At 41.2% G+C, this 15,286-nt stretch overlaps 1 protein-coding gene across 6 annotated transcripts in view; it reads right to left on the reverse strand.

The window, feature by feature from the left end:
* The window catches only part of NHSL1 (NHS like 1), a 331,325-nt gene that overhangs the window by 22,246 nt on the left and 293,793 nt on the right, over window positions 1-15,286 (reverse strand). For all 6 annotated transcript variants that reach the window (XM_082249099.1, XM_082249097.1, XM_082249098.1 and 3 more), the window contains exons 3-4: window positions 13,165-13,292; window positions 3,789-3,975 (exon numbers count right to left, since the gene is read on the reverse strand). In XM_082249099.1, coding sequence (XP_082105225.1) covers window positions 3,789-3,975; window positions 13,165-13,292 — 315 coding nt within the window. The remainder of the gene's footprint in view (window positions 1-3,788; window positions 3,976-13,164; window positions 13,293-15,286) is intronic.

The following is a 15,286-nucleotide window of genomic DNA, read 5'->3' on the forward strand; positions in this document are numbered from 1 at the left end:
CACGCATCGATTATTGGCCAACGTCCGATCGGCCGATTTTCGGCTTGTTAGTATGATGCTTTCGACAACCGACTCCGACTTTTCGGCCAAATAAAATCTGGTGTGCAGGCTATAAAATTTTTGTTGGCCGTCAACACAACGGCCGATTTTCCGTCAGTCAGCACAGATTTTGGCAGACAAAAATCTGATGAGCAAGACTGGGCATGCTCAGAGAAGAAAAAACACACGGAAAGTAAACCAGCACATGACATCACTTCTGAAGTAGAATTTTGTTGGCCGAGAAAATTCGTGTGCAGTCTAGGCACATTCCAACCAACAAAACACAACTTGGACAAAAGACGGCCGATAATCGTTGCGTGTGTACGAGGCATAAGTCAGTGGTCTCCAAACTGTGGCCCTCTGCTTGCCTTTATCCGGCCCTTGGAGCACTATTCCTCCCCACTGACACCAACAATGGGGCATAATTCTCGCCACTGGCATCAACAATGGGGCATTATTTGCCCCACTGGCATCAACAATGGGGCATTATTTGTCCCACTGGCATCCCCAATGGGGCATTATTTGTCCCACTGACACCAACGATGGGGCACTATTCCTTAAACTAATACCATTAATGGGGAGGTATTCCTTCCACTAATACCAATGATTGGTCACTAATCCTCCCACTTATCAATGGTGGGTTGCTAATCCTCCGACTGACACCAATGATGGGAAACTATTCCTCTCACTGACACCAATGATGGGGCACTGTTCTTTCCACCGACACCAAAAAAGGGCACTATTCCTCCCACTGATATCAAAGATGCAGTCTAATGTCTGAGGGACAGTAAACAGGCCCTTTGTTTAGAAAGTCTGGAGACCCCTGAACTAGGCCTATAGTTTTTAATCAGGCGCTGGATCCCCAAAAATATAGGACTACATGGGCTGATCACTAATTCTGAAAATTCTAACTGCCTGGCTGTCATGGTGATCCAAAATACCACTTTTTGATTAAGTTACCTGGAATATGTATACAGAGCAGAATTCCTGACTTCACTCTAATATTCTAATCTGCACTCAAATTTAGCATTTGCAAAAGGTCAACAATGGCAGCCCCTATGCTTCTCTCATGAGCACCTCATTTTTTATCTGTTATTTTCAAGGCCTTTTATGCTGATGCTGAGTCACTGGAACACACAGGCAGAATAGGAGTTGGGACTTTACTGGTTGCAAGCTTGTTGCAGATCAATGACTCACTAAGTAGTGATGACAGGGCAGGGACTCACACCTTAAGAAAGGAAAAACTTCTCAAAAGGTTGCTTGTAGCCTTTGGGGGTTATTTACTAAAACTGCACGGTGCAAAATCTGGTTTCTATGCAGAGCTGCACCAATCCGCTTTCAGGTTTTATTGGTAAACCTTAATTGAACTAACTGCTTTTAGAAGCTATCTGGCTACCATGCACAGATGTAGCAAATACTGAGTGCACCACTTTTAGTAAAATTCCCTGTGTGTGTGCTAGCTTGGGTTTTTTGATGGGATCCATGCAGTTTCTGTGGGTGAACAACAGTAATGACGTAAACCCAAAGGAAGTGCCTTTATAAGCTGTATGGAAATCACAGTGAGCTGTACACATTGCAATCCTACAGAACCCCTATGCACTACATTTGTATTGTTTAGCAAGTTAAATCTGCCCCATTTGTTTTACCTTACTTCTAGGATGTATATACAGCATGTGGAATTTAGATAACTACTTTTAATGCAGCTAAGATTCTATTTTCACCTTTTGTGTGTGATTTTTGTTGTCATAGGTGTGCCCATTCATTTTCACTGGGCCCTTAACACATTAAGCCCTGGTTCACACGACTGTGGTTTTGTATGCATTCCAGAACGCATAGAATGGCATGACAAGTGAAATAACATGACTTTCTATGGTGGCTGTCCACATATTTGCAGTCCAAACGCAATGTGATTTTTAAAAGGGCCCTGTGCATGTTTGGTGAGGTACAATGATATTTTTATCTTCATAGAGTCTAATGGAAACTGCATAAAAAAACCCATAGGTGTTCAAAGACTAAGCGATCAGTTGTGGCTATAGTGTTTTTCTGAGCGGATTTACAGAGAGAATCACAGCTGTATCTAAATTGCATTGAAAAAAACACTAAAAACCTTAGCCAAATCGCACTGCATAAGTGTGAACCTAGGCTTACAGGTCCAAAAATGTACCGGTCTAATTCTTTTTCAGCATTGTTTGCTGCATTTGTGTGTTGATTGCACCTAAACATGGGCACACACAGCATATTGTTACACTACACATTAATAAACACACAACAGTGTGAATGTGGCCTAAGGTACATAGCTGCAGGTTGTTTCCTATCAGGACTGCAGTATCACCAATACTACAAATTGGAATTCCCATTAGCCACTAATCAAATGCAGACAAGCTTAAAGACACAGATGATAAGAAAATCTGTAGGGAAAATTAGTCCGATGACCGATCTGTCGATTTTTGGCTTGTTAATATGGTGCTTTTGACAGCCGACTCCGACTTTTCGGCTGACAAAATCCTGATGTGCAGGCTATATCATTTTTGTCGTCTGTCAAAACAACGTCCGATTTTCGTCTCATTAGTACAGATTTTGACAGAAAAAAATCTTAAGAGCAAGACTAAGCATGCTCAGAGACGAAAGAACACATACAAAGCAATCCAGCACATGACATCACTTCTGAAGTAGAATTCTGTCATACGGGAAAATTCGTATGAAAATAACCTCTTCACTTTCTACACCAGACTAGCATGCTACAAAAAACGGACGACAGATCGTTCGATAATCTGATCGTGTGTACGGGGCTTTAGGCTGGGTTCACATATGTGTGGCCTGGGCTCCAGTGTGTTCCTGTTCACCGGATTTTTGCCTTAATTCGCCCCTGAAGCGGACCCAAAAAGGCACAGGGCCCTTTTGGAATTCACACCGCAGCCATCATATTTGCAGAAGATGCGGTGAAAACTGAATCCAATTCGCACATATGTAAACCCAGCCTAAATCTAATAAATGGTTGTGGGAGTGTAATTCACAGACTCATAGATCCCACTATCTGTTATAAAATGTATACAGAGAGGCATTGTAAAAGCTGAAATGAGTATCCTCATTTCTCTAATAGCTGTGTTCCCCAGCAGAGGGCTCATGGAAAGTGGGGTTTATTTATTAAAACTGGAGTGTGCAAAATCTGGTACAGCTGTGCATAGAAACTAATCAGCATCCAGGTTATATTGTCAACGCCTAAATGAACAAGCTGCAGCTGATTGGCTACCATGCACAGCTGCACAAGATTTTGCACTCTCCTGTTTTTAGTAAACCCCACAATGTCTGACACTTAAATGTTTTTTTCTACAAACCTCACCTAGAATGTAACTGATATCTACTATATTGCATACAATTATTTTACTGAATGGAAACTGATCATGCATTACCCTAGCTGAGCCAATAGTGAGTCATTAGGAAGAGATTTGGAAAGTGAAGATCTTTTTATTAGATCTGGAAATCTATCCAAGAAATGTTGCACTTGCATTGGCGGATTCTGATTGTACTATCTGATGCGTGACACAATAGAGTAGTTCCTATCCAACTCATTGCTCAGATAATATTGTGCTTTCATTTATGGTGATTTTCAGATCCGAGAACGTTGTTTTGCACAATATTTGACTAAACAAGACCTTTAGCAAACTCACCTTCTAGCTAGACTAATTAGGCTAAGAAGAAGAAAAAAGGAATATAACGGAACACTGTTAATAGGAAGAAAATGATCATACCAGTAACATTTATGGGCACCACATCAGTCTGTATTGCTTGTGCCTCTTGACGCATTTTCTCTTCTGGAGTGGGTAATGGAAGCGCCTTGGACCAGTTGGTATGCGTGTCAGAGAACTCCTGAGGGACTGGGGTTTTAGGTCTCTTCCCAGTCAGGAGCCTTTCCTCTTCATTTGAAGAGACTGAAAACTGTAAGAAAATAAGGTTCCATTAGCTGATCTACCAAAGCAGATGCATGTAAGGTGGACTTGTATTTATAAGAAGGGAGCTTCATTGGTTCGGTAATTGTGTTTAAAAATGATGCAAAGGAAGGTGGTCTCTTCCTCGTAAGCTAGTCAGATGAGTGAATTTGTGTATCTGTACCTCATGTAATATTTTCTGCTATGGCAATACTTTTTATTGTTCTGCTTTGAAAAAATGAGCCTTGTACTTCAAATGTACAGTATTATAAAACCAATTACCGTAAAAGTAACTCATTTAATATGTAGTAAATACACTTTAAGAGTCCATGCACACTGGGCATACAGAATCGCTGCTTCTACAGACGTTTTGTGTTTTGATTGTAGAAGCAGCTCAATGCTGTCCTAAGTGATCATGCACAATAGTACGTCTAGAGGCATATGTTAAGCTCCGCATATAGATGAAGAAATAAACTTTCTGGTCTGCATTTTTCAGCAGAAAAAAAGGCCTCCTAAACACCTGTACAAGAACGCTCTATACGAGCCTTTTTTTTGTGTCACAAGAACTGGCGTTTTTTTTTAGTTTTTTAAGCCCAGTGTGCATGGACCCTTATACCTCGTACACACGCATCGATTATTGGCAGAATTTTCGGCCAACGTCCGATCGCCCGATTTTCGGCTTGTTAGTATGATGCTTTCGACAACCGACTCAGACTTTTCGGCCAAAAAAAATCTGGTGTGCAGGCTATAAAATTTTTGTTGGCCGTCAACACAACGGCCGATTTTCCGTCAGTCAGTACAGATTTCGGCAGACAAAAATCTGATGCGCAAGACTGGGCATGCTCAGAGAAGAAAAAACACACGGAAAGTAAAACAGCACATGACATCACTTCTGAAGTAGATTTTTGTTGGCCGAGAAAATTCGTGTGCAGTCTAGGCACATTCCAACCAACAAAACACAACTCTGGACAAAAGTCGGACGATCGGTCGGCCGATAATCGTTGCGTGTGTACGAGGCATTAGGCCCCTTTCACACAGGCTCCAGATCAGTTTTTTTGGCTGATCTGAACAGTCACCCCATACATCTCTATGGGGCATTGGATGTCAGCGGAGACATGTCCGATGACATCCGATCCGTCAAATCTGGAAGGATGGAAACCTGATGGACTCCGTGTGTGAATGGGGCCTTAACCAACTTTTTTAGTAAATTTCAAAGGCAACATTAACAGAGGTGCATGAAACCATAAGTATGACAGTTAGCAGTCATAAAGTATGTTGGTTACAGGGTGTAAATACACTTTAAATACAGCAGTTGCACAATTTTCCTAATTACCATAAAAATACCTAACCTAATATTTTGTAAAAGATAAAGTGAAGAGTTTCCACACATATGTCAGCATTTTGATTGTTCTTTTTTTTCTTGAAACCAACTAGCTATCCTATCTCGTGTAAGAATCCAAAGGTTCATATGAATCTACTCTCCACTGGCCAAAAAGTCTAGTCATATGTTAAAAGAACAAGAGCGCTGCCAAATGAGACTTTATAGAAGACCTCCTAAACAGAAGTTTACATAAACAGTCACTAGCTTGAACATGGGTAGAAATGCTTAAAAAGGGCTCAGGAGTACTTGTATGCAGCTTTTATTAATGTAGAGTTTACTGGGGACTCGGAGGTACAGAAGAACACATCCTAGTCACCTTGTTCTTGGCTCAGGACCATAGATGCGTGTACATAGGACAAATAAATAAATGAAACAGAGCTCTGGTGCCAGTATTGTCTATTTTTTCCAAACAAATGGTCCAGTTCTCAGATGTTCCAGATTAATAGCTAAAATGTTCTCATAATTTGACTTGCAAGAAGCTGTTTCGGCATCTCAGACAAGTTCGATAATCTTTTTAGCCATCTGCAAGAGGATATTCTTCCCTATGACCACAAATGTAAGGAGCATTCTTCCCACTGACCATCATGTACATGAAGCTACACATAAATCTAGTCATATTCAACAGTGGTTCCCCCTGAGACCAGGAAGTCATTTTAAGGGTTCTTCTGTGTTAAAAAGTTTGAGAAATGCTGGTTTTGGGCTCAGATGCCTGGGGGGGGGGAGAGATGGGTGTTACAGCAGGCTGTGAAGCCACGGTTTTATTGCACACCACCTGTCAAAGTGGCCCACTGAGTTCAATAGGGCTGCACAGCGCAACCGCAGGAATCGCAGTTTCGGAGTGGTCCTGCAATGTAAAATTGCGGTTAAGCTATATTAAAAAAATAAAATGGGCATCAGGGGCGGGCAGTAATACCTGTCACGGAACACCCTGTCAGTCGCTGCTATACCACCCTCTGAAAAGTGATCCTCTTTGTATTGCTTTTTAGAAGGCGGTAAGCTTACCACCTGACAGAGATACATTTGAGTAAACGGGCCATTAACCTGAAGCCTGGGATACTTTTTGGCTACTTGAGTTCTAGCATTGAGAAAATGCTGAACTATCATTAGTGATCTTAGCTGCTTCCCTTGAATAAATAACGGTCTATGTGAAAACAGAACATTACTTATATTTACTGTAAGGCCACTTATTGTAGTGTTACTTTAAAATGAATGTATTCCCATTAATAAAATAAATGAATATGTTCTATGATGGAAAACATAAGGAGGTGTTTTGTCACCAGTGTTTGGAGTCCTCTGGGATTTGTAACTGTTCCAGCATTTGCTTATTAAATCTGATTGCACATGCTGGCTCGTGTCAAGCACAGATGGAGACAGGATTCGGGATACAGGACACAAACACCTTTTTAAATTATTTTATAATGCTTTTGGGCAATTAAGACTATGTTGTAATTCATCTATTACATTTTGTTCCAAAAGGTTAATTTATACATTTATGAAACGTTTTTTTTTTGTGTTAAATCACAAGCATTGTGATTAAAGAACACAAGATGGATTATATTAGACAAATGATGTTCCAGTGTAAGATGAACAGTTTGCATAAAGGCTTTTACTTGTGCAAGTCACAATTATAAAATCACTTTGTATTATGTAAGTTCACAGACAGTGCTCTTTAAAACACCTTTCAGCTCCAGTCCAGGAGTGGTGAATACAGATTTTTATGGTGGTGTTGGCTTTAAACAAGCTTTCAGCAAATTTCAAAAAGCATCAAGTACGGATAGACCCTGGATGTAAGATTTTTTAAAACTATAGACAACACTGCCCTAATATAAAATATAAATAATCCACAAAAACTGCTCAAAACTAAAGCCTATTAACGTTTACAAGCAAGCAAAGACTATAATAAGCCGCATGCTTGCGACCTTTTGTGCACCAGCAGAGGGCACTGTTGTCTTAGATGCTTTCTGAAAGCTTTTATAATGAAATGTGTACAAGTCACAAAGTACGCAAGGACTGTTCACTTTACATAGGTAAATTATTTGGTTCAATCTTTACATAGGTAAATCTAGTTCAACCCATCCAAAGACATGTAATTAACATGCTTGTTGATCTGACGTTTCCTGTCCTTTTAAATGCTAATTGACCGGTTATGTGTATGCAATAAGTCTGACTCAGAAATAATGATGCAATCTGATAAATAACACACAAGACCCAAAATATAATCTAATAGTGCTTGACTGGGGGTTGATTTACTAAAAGTGGAGAGTGCAAAACCCGGTGCAGCCTTTGACAAAAAAAAAAAGCAGCAGGAAGCTGATTGATTTCTATGCAGAGTTGCACCAGATTTTGCATTCTTCAGTTTTATTAAATTAACCCCATGATTTCTCATAGGCCCTTTTCACACATTTGCCTGTCTGTTTTTGATGTGGATCTGAACGGATGCCCCATGCATCTCTATGGGGCGTCGGATGTAAGCGGAGACATGTCCGCTGACATCCGATCCGTCAAATCCGGACGGATGGGAACCCTATTTTCCATCCGTCTGGCGGATCGGATCGGATGAGAACGGATTCCCCCATAGAGAAGAATGAGGACCTGACAGCTCTGTCTCCACACACGCGGATTGATCCCCCGCTGAGAAAAACGGAGTCCGTCTGACAAACTCCCTGTGTGAAAGGGGCCTATTCCAAGGGGCATGAGTAATCAAAGCAGCCCAACTGATGGTCTGAGTTGCCTCTGATGCCTGCCTTCCATCCCATATTTGCCCAGATTTCAGAACTACGCTCCAGCTGAAAAATATAGGTTGTAGATCAGTGGTGTTTAAGTGCCGATTCACATTTGTGAGATGCAGGAACGATGCGAATATACAGCGTGTTCCTGCATCGCATCCGCACCCCCTGGCAGTTCACACTGCCATATGCGATACGCTGGGGGTGTCAATTAAAAGTTAACGACACCCCCAGATCAGATCGCATATCGCAGTGCGATCTGAAAGTTCGCACAGAATCGGACTAGTGTGAACCACCATGCGATCCGATTCTGCTCCGGACCAAAAAAAGTGCCCTGTGCGTCTTTTAGTGCGATTGCGGTGCAAATTCAGCCATACAAACTGTATGGCTGAATTTGCACCGCACAGAGATCGCATGTAATTTAGGAGCAGTGCCCTCCGAATTACATGCGATCTCTGTGATCGCACTAATGTGAACCGGCACTTACTCTGCTATACAAGGTTGGCCAACCCTATCCCCACTTCTGGTTGTGAGGTTGTCCACACACTACCAAAAGGAGAGCAGAGGGCAACTGTAACATTTCTGCTAGAGAGTGGATAAACATGCACTGCTGGTGGTCCATGAGGACCAGAACCGAACACACTCTGCCGGGAGTTAGAAAGTTCTTCGGATCTCAAAACTGCCATATTTATGGAGGTCAAGTAATAAACACCATTTGTTATCCTTAATGGGGTATTTTTTTTCGAAAATTTTTACCAAAATTCTACTAAAATATTGGGATGCTAAAATTGTGTTGAAGTGTTTGTAAATATAACATCAAGGATCATCTATTATTTTTTTTGCCAATACTGAAAATTTGCATAGATTGTCATCACTCTCCCATATACCTTGTAGTGGGAATTGGCCCCAAATTTACCTTATTGAATACCTTATTGATTTTATTGAGCATCCTCCTACTTCTGAAACTCGAAAGGACTATGAAGATTAAATCCTTGCAAGAATATTGTGGATTACCAAGGGGTAGATTCATGCTATTGAGTTATTTTTAAAGCAATACATTATTATATTGTATACTAATGACAAGCACAGCAGCATTCCTAGAAAAGGGTCAAGACTGAACTAGGCAATAAGCATCACTAATTGATAAACTAACTACTAATTAAGACTGAAGATTGCTTTTTGCTCTATAATTTGATCCTGCAGCAGTGTATGCATTAGATAATATAATCCACAACCAGTGTATGCATTGGATAATATAATCCACAACCAATCTGAATCTTCCTTTCATCTCCTATGCTACATAAGAATAATGAAAGGACAGAGCCTGTTTCTCTCAGATGCTTTGATAAATGGAATTCATATTGATAAAGATTATAGCTATGTACAGCAAATCGTGTTTTGCAACATAATGTATGATTATCAAGAAAACAATGAGGAACATAAATATTTTAGAGGTTGTAGTAAAGTTTCCCAATTACAGAGGAAAGAACTTCAAGGCCATAGGCTATTACACAGGCCACAGGTCTCTTTACTGCTCTTCAAATACAGGCAACATCACTGTGCTTCAAAGTAATTATTATATTTTTTTACATATTTTTACAAAATAATTTAGTATATCTACTATTAATAACACCACAGGATCAAAAAGTAGATTAATATCACCAAACAGTGCTTTTAGGGTTAAAGGACCACTAAACCTAAAATACAAGTTGTCATAGATAAAAAAGACATTTCTAATAATGTCTTCAAATTTCAATACAATATGTCATTCAATTAGAACAAAAGAAATAGAACATTAGGTTTACACTATTCAGCGCCGAATGACTGACGTTAAAGGACAGCTGTATAAGTTATTATGTGATTGTGACTCTTTTTTTCCATAGGCTCGGAAAAAGTTTTAGTTAAGTTAATAAATTTTTTTACTATAAGTTATATATTGGAATTACTACAAATGACCACTATGGGGTCTCTTTATAATGAGCTGGCGTGCTGATGTTTATAAGTCACTTTTTTGAGCCAGTAGACCAGCAATATCTGACCATGAACTGGCATGCTGGAAAATAGTGAGCTAGTCCTTAAAAACTGAGATGGGATCATATACCACTCATGAATAGTCCATGCAATGCGTTGAAACTATGGTATGTACTTTTACCTATACTTGAATCAATGCAATATTTATTTTGGGATTAGTGGCCCCTTACATTGGTTAAATTTTGAGGGTGAATTATTAGAAAAATGAAAGCATTGTAGATTTTCTAATTCTACAGCCCTTACACCTATCTGACTAGGTGTGTCTAAGCTACTGCCTCTGTACCTTAATGTTCCAGGGCACCAAGCAACAGCATACACTATGGCAAGATTGACAGATGCATCCTAACACATTAGACTGTGTGGAGAAGAGAGAGAATGTAAAAGCATGCCACAGACAATAGTTTATGAAATAAGCTAAGCATTAAATGTTCAGTGTGTGTATACCAAAAATGTGTTCATATTGGCTATTACTGATTAAGGTCAGAGACTGATTTAGGGCAGAATGGGGCCCCTATCCCTTAAAAGTGGCATTGACAAGGATTGCAATAGGTATAGAGCAGTGGTGGCGAACCTTGGCACCCCAGATGTTTTTGAACTACATTTCCCACGATGCTCAACTATACTGCAGAGTGCATAAGCATCATGGGAAATGTAGTTCCAAAACATCTGGGGTGCCAAGGTTCGCCATCACTGGTATAGAGAATCTGCTTACTGGCATAGCCTGCTCCAGCAGACACCGCTGTCTGCCAAAGCATTCTCCCGTGCGAAGTGACAAGCAGATGCACAGCCTTGACTGAATACGCTATGCCCCTTATTTACTTCAAGATTATAAAAAGCTATGCCCCTGGTTTACTCCAAGAGCATGAAGAGCTATGCCACTGGTTTGCTTAAATAGCATGAAGAGCTATGCCCGTGGTTTGCTCAAAGAGCACGAAGAGCTATGCCTCTGGTTTGCTCAAAGAGCATAAAGAGGTATGCCCCTGGTTTGCTCAAAGAGCACGAAGAGCTATGCCCCTGGTTTGCTCAAAGAGCATGAAGAGCTATGACCCTGGTTTGCTCAAAGAGCACGAAGAGCTGTGCCCCTGGTTTGCGCAAAGAGCATGAAGAGCTATGCCCCTGGTTTGCTCAAAGCGTATGAAGAGCTATGCCCCTGGTTTGCTCAAAGCGTATGAAGAGCTATGCCCCTGGTTTGCGCAAAGCGTATGAAGAGCTATGCCCCTGGTTTGCGCAAAGCGCATGAAGAGCTATGACCCTGGTTTGCTCAAAGAGCATGAAGAGCTATGACCCTGGTTTGCTCAAAGAGCATGAAGAGCTATGCCCTGGTTTGCTCAAAGAGCATGAAGAGCTATGACCCTGGTTTGCTCAAAGCGTATGAAGAGCTATGCCCCTGGTTTGCGCAAAGCGTATGAAGAGCTATGCCCCTGGTTTGCGCAAAGCGTATGAAGAGCTATGACCCTGGTTTGCTCAAAGAGCATGAAGAGCTATGACCCTGGTTTGCTCAAAGAGCATGAAGAGCTATGCCCCTGGTTTGCTCAAAGAGCATGAAGAGCTATGACCCTGGTTTGCTCAAAGAGCATGAAGACCTATGCCCCTGGTTTGCTCAAAGAGCCTGAAGAGCTATGCCCCTGGTTTACTCCAAAAGCATGAAGAGCTATGCCCCTGGTTTCCTTCAAGAGCATGAAGAGCTAAGGCCCTGGTTTCCTTCAAGAGCATGAAGAGCTAAGGCCCTGGTATCCTCCAAGAGCATTAAGAGCTATGGCCCCTGGTTTCCTCCAAGATCATGAAGAACTATGGCCCCTGGTTTCCTCCAAGATCATGAAGAGCTATGGCCCCTGGTTTCCTCCAAGAGAATGAAGAGCTATGCCCCTGGTTTCCTCCAAGCTTATGAGGGTTGTAACTGGGTCTCATAGACATAGTTGGGCACTATGATTCAGCCTTGCATGTCTTGTGGATGTTCTGGTTCAGGGTGTTACTTTACAAAGCTTCTACTGCAGTTATCATTTATCAAACTGTTATTTTATGGTATGCAAAAGTTGTCTCACCTACAGCTGCCTCATCATAGGCAATACAACCGCTTTTAGTTAGTAACTGGATTGATGTTTACGCGTTGCTACATTTCATCTTGGAATATAGCTTTAGCCAGTGTAATTACAGATCAATACCAGAAATGACACAGCTGTTGCTGTGGCTCTTGAAAATATCACACTAAAGAGAACCTACACATAGTTCATCCTTTCTAAGGTTAATTTAACTAATGGAAAAAACCCTGCTCCAAATGAAGCTTTAGTGATAACTGTGTACAATGCATACCAATCCCATCTGTCACCAGACAGGAACTGAAAACAGCAGGATGACCGGCTAAAAACCAGCGAAAATAACACGACAAAGGCACCTATCAGGATTTAAAATGCTTTCCATAAGCTCGTCTACCTGTTAATTTCTTACCCAAATCTCTTCTATCCTTCCATCACACCCTCCCCCAGCCCTCATTCATCAGCTATACAGCTTGGTAAAATGAGTTCTGGAAAAAGCTGCGCACACAAAGCAGGTGTTTCAATATATTCAGATGTGCATCATGAAAGCTCATCAAAGAATTCTTTAATGAAAATAAAGCCATCCTTTTTAACCACTTCAAAATCAGTGATTAGTAAAATATACAAAGGTCATGTCAGTCGATAAAATGACAGCTCTGTTCTACAGTTTTGGATAGCAGGTAGTTCGATTCATTTTTATTGTTTCTTTTTTGCCATGAACCACTCTTTTTCCACCACTCTTTTCTACCAAAGGGCTGTTTTAGTTTGAATGCTACAAAAGTAGGGTCCAGGGCGGTAACATTTTCAGACCAAGCCTGCTTAACTGGATTCCAATGTTATCCATTACCTTACTGGAGTGTTATACGAGTTGTATTGTTAATATAATATGTATCTCCACTAAATTAGCCTAGTGTTCCATGTGCTAATAATGAATATAACTATGGTAGTGGAATTACCCAGGGATATGTATGATTCACTAAACATTTCATTAGTGGATAAATGGTACAATAAATCATTGACTGGGATACCTTTCGACTGTATTCTTCATCATCTTCTGGATAGCTTGTGCAAACCATGTCTGGAGAGGAGGAGAATGTTGGTCCTTGGGAATAGTACTGGGAGCTGCGATAGCCATCCCTTCGAAGCTTGTCACATTCTGCTCAAAGAGGTACAAGGAAACATATGGTTACCAACCTGGTCATTACACACCACAGAATAATTTTCTTTAGTAGAACTCCTAAGGGTCACCAAGAAATGTTATTATATAAAAATTATGCAAACTGAGGGATTACACTAAAGAATAATAATCACTTTGACTTTACTTTTTCTCCCAGAGTTAAAGCAAAGGTCCAAGTACAAGGTAAATATGCTGTTGAGATACATATTTGTTTATGGTTTACCTGCCACAGAGTATGAAATTCTGTACAACCAATCCTTTAATTTACATAGGTCCAACTCACTACACCACATATGTCAAACACAAGGCCATGACGGGCCGAATGCAGCCAAACAGGCCATCTTATGTGGCCCTCGCACCCAGAACGTGGTGGAATGGAGTTCTGCCACCTCTGGCTCTCACTCCCTGCTGTCACTAATAAACACAGAAGTCTTCTGTGTTTACAATAGACCTCTTTGCACTCAGTGGCTCCTGGAACAAACAGATTCCTGCACATACTCAGGGCAGGGACAGATCTCAACGATCTAAGATAGAACAATCTCCCTGCAAGGCGAGGCAGAACTGCATACAAAGGGAGGTACTATAGCAAGGCCAGGTAGGAGAGAGAGATGCAAGGAAACTTTGGGGTTGCACACTGTGCATAGGGCACCCTAAACCCTTCACTCTGTAAATAGTGTGCCCCTAAACCCTGCCCTCTGTACATAGCATGTCCCTAAACCCTACCCTCTGTACATAGCATGCCCCTAAACCCTGCCCTCTGTACATAGCGTGTCCCTAAACCCTGCCCTCTGTACATAGCGTGTCCCTAAACCCTGCCCTATGTACATAGCATGTCCTTAAACCCTAGCCTCTGTACATAGGGTGTCCCTAAACCCTACCCTCTGTACATAGCATGCCCCTAAACCCTGCCCTCTGTACATAGCGTGTCCCTAAACCCTGCCCTCTGTACATAGCGTGTCCCTAAACCCTACCCTCTGTACATAGCATGCCCCTAAACCCTGCCCTCTGTACATAGCGTGTCCCTAAACCCTGCCCTCTGTACATAGCGTGTCCCTAAACCCTGCCCTCTGTAATAGCGTGTCCCTAAACCCTACCCTCTGTACATAGCATGCCCCTAAACCCTACCCTCTGTACTCTGTAGCGTGTCCCTAAACCCTGCACATGACACACTCCTGAACCCTACACTGGGATTGTATAGTTTGTGTTTTCTTTACTGTTTTTTTATTGGTTGAACCAGATGGACTTGTGCCTTTTTTCAACCTGACTAACTATGTAACTCAGTACGTAGCACACCCTATATACAACCAGCCCTAAGAGGGCAACCATACTGTTGATGCGGCCTATGATAAAATAGAGTTTGACACCCCTGCACTACACAGTCAGGATCATTATTGCTACTTCATGATGCAGTTTTACCACCCTGTATCACCTCCCTGTTAGGAGATAGGTTACAATGACATTGATTCCATGTCAACCAAACAATCTGGAGGCAGAGAGAAGATGTAGGAGGCTCAATTGTTGAACCAGAAAATTAATGTCAACTGCCAGCTTGTCTGTGGGGGTGTAAATCAGAAAACGGACTTACAGACCTAAAAACCTTTTAGGCAGGTTTTTAGTCAAAAAACGATATACATTTATGTATTTTAATTTTGTATTAAAGTGTAACTAAAGGCAAAACTTTTTCTCTTCATTTTAGATAGAGTAAGAGAGGGTCGTAACCCCTGTCAATTTTATATTTCCATCTGTGTCACATAGGGGAGATTTCCCTTCACTTTCTGTTCCATAGCCAAAACAGGAAGTGAGAGAAAATCTCTCCAAAGTTCCAAAGTGAGGGAATCTCTGGGTGTCACCAGGGGCAACGGTACTAGTGTCCCCATTGGAAGATTTCCCCTCTATTACTGTTCTGATGTCAACCCAAAATCTGGGATTTTCTGTTACCTTCACTTTCGATGATAATGATAAACAGGAAAAAT

Source organism: Pelophylax lessonae (genome assembly GCF_965119305.1).
Source record: "Pelophylax lessonae genome assembly, chromosome: 3".
NCBI lineage: Eukaryota > Metazoa > Chordata > Amphibia > Anura > Ranidae > Pelophylax > Pelophylax lessonae.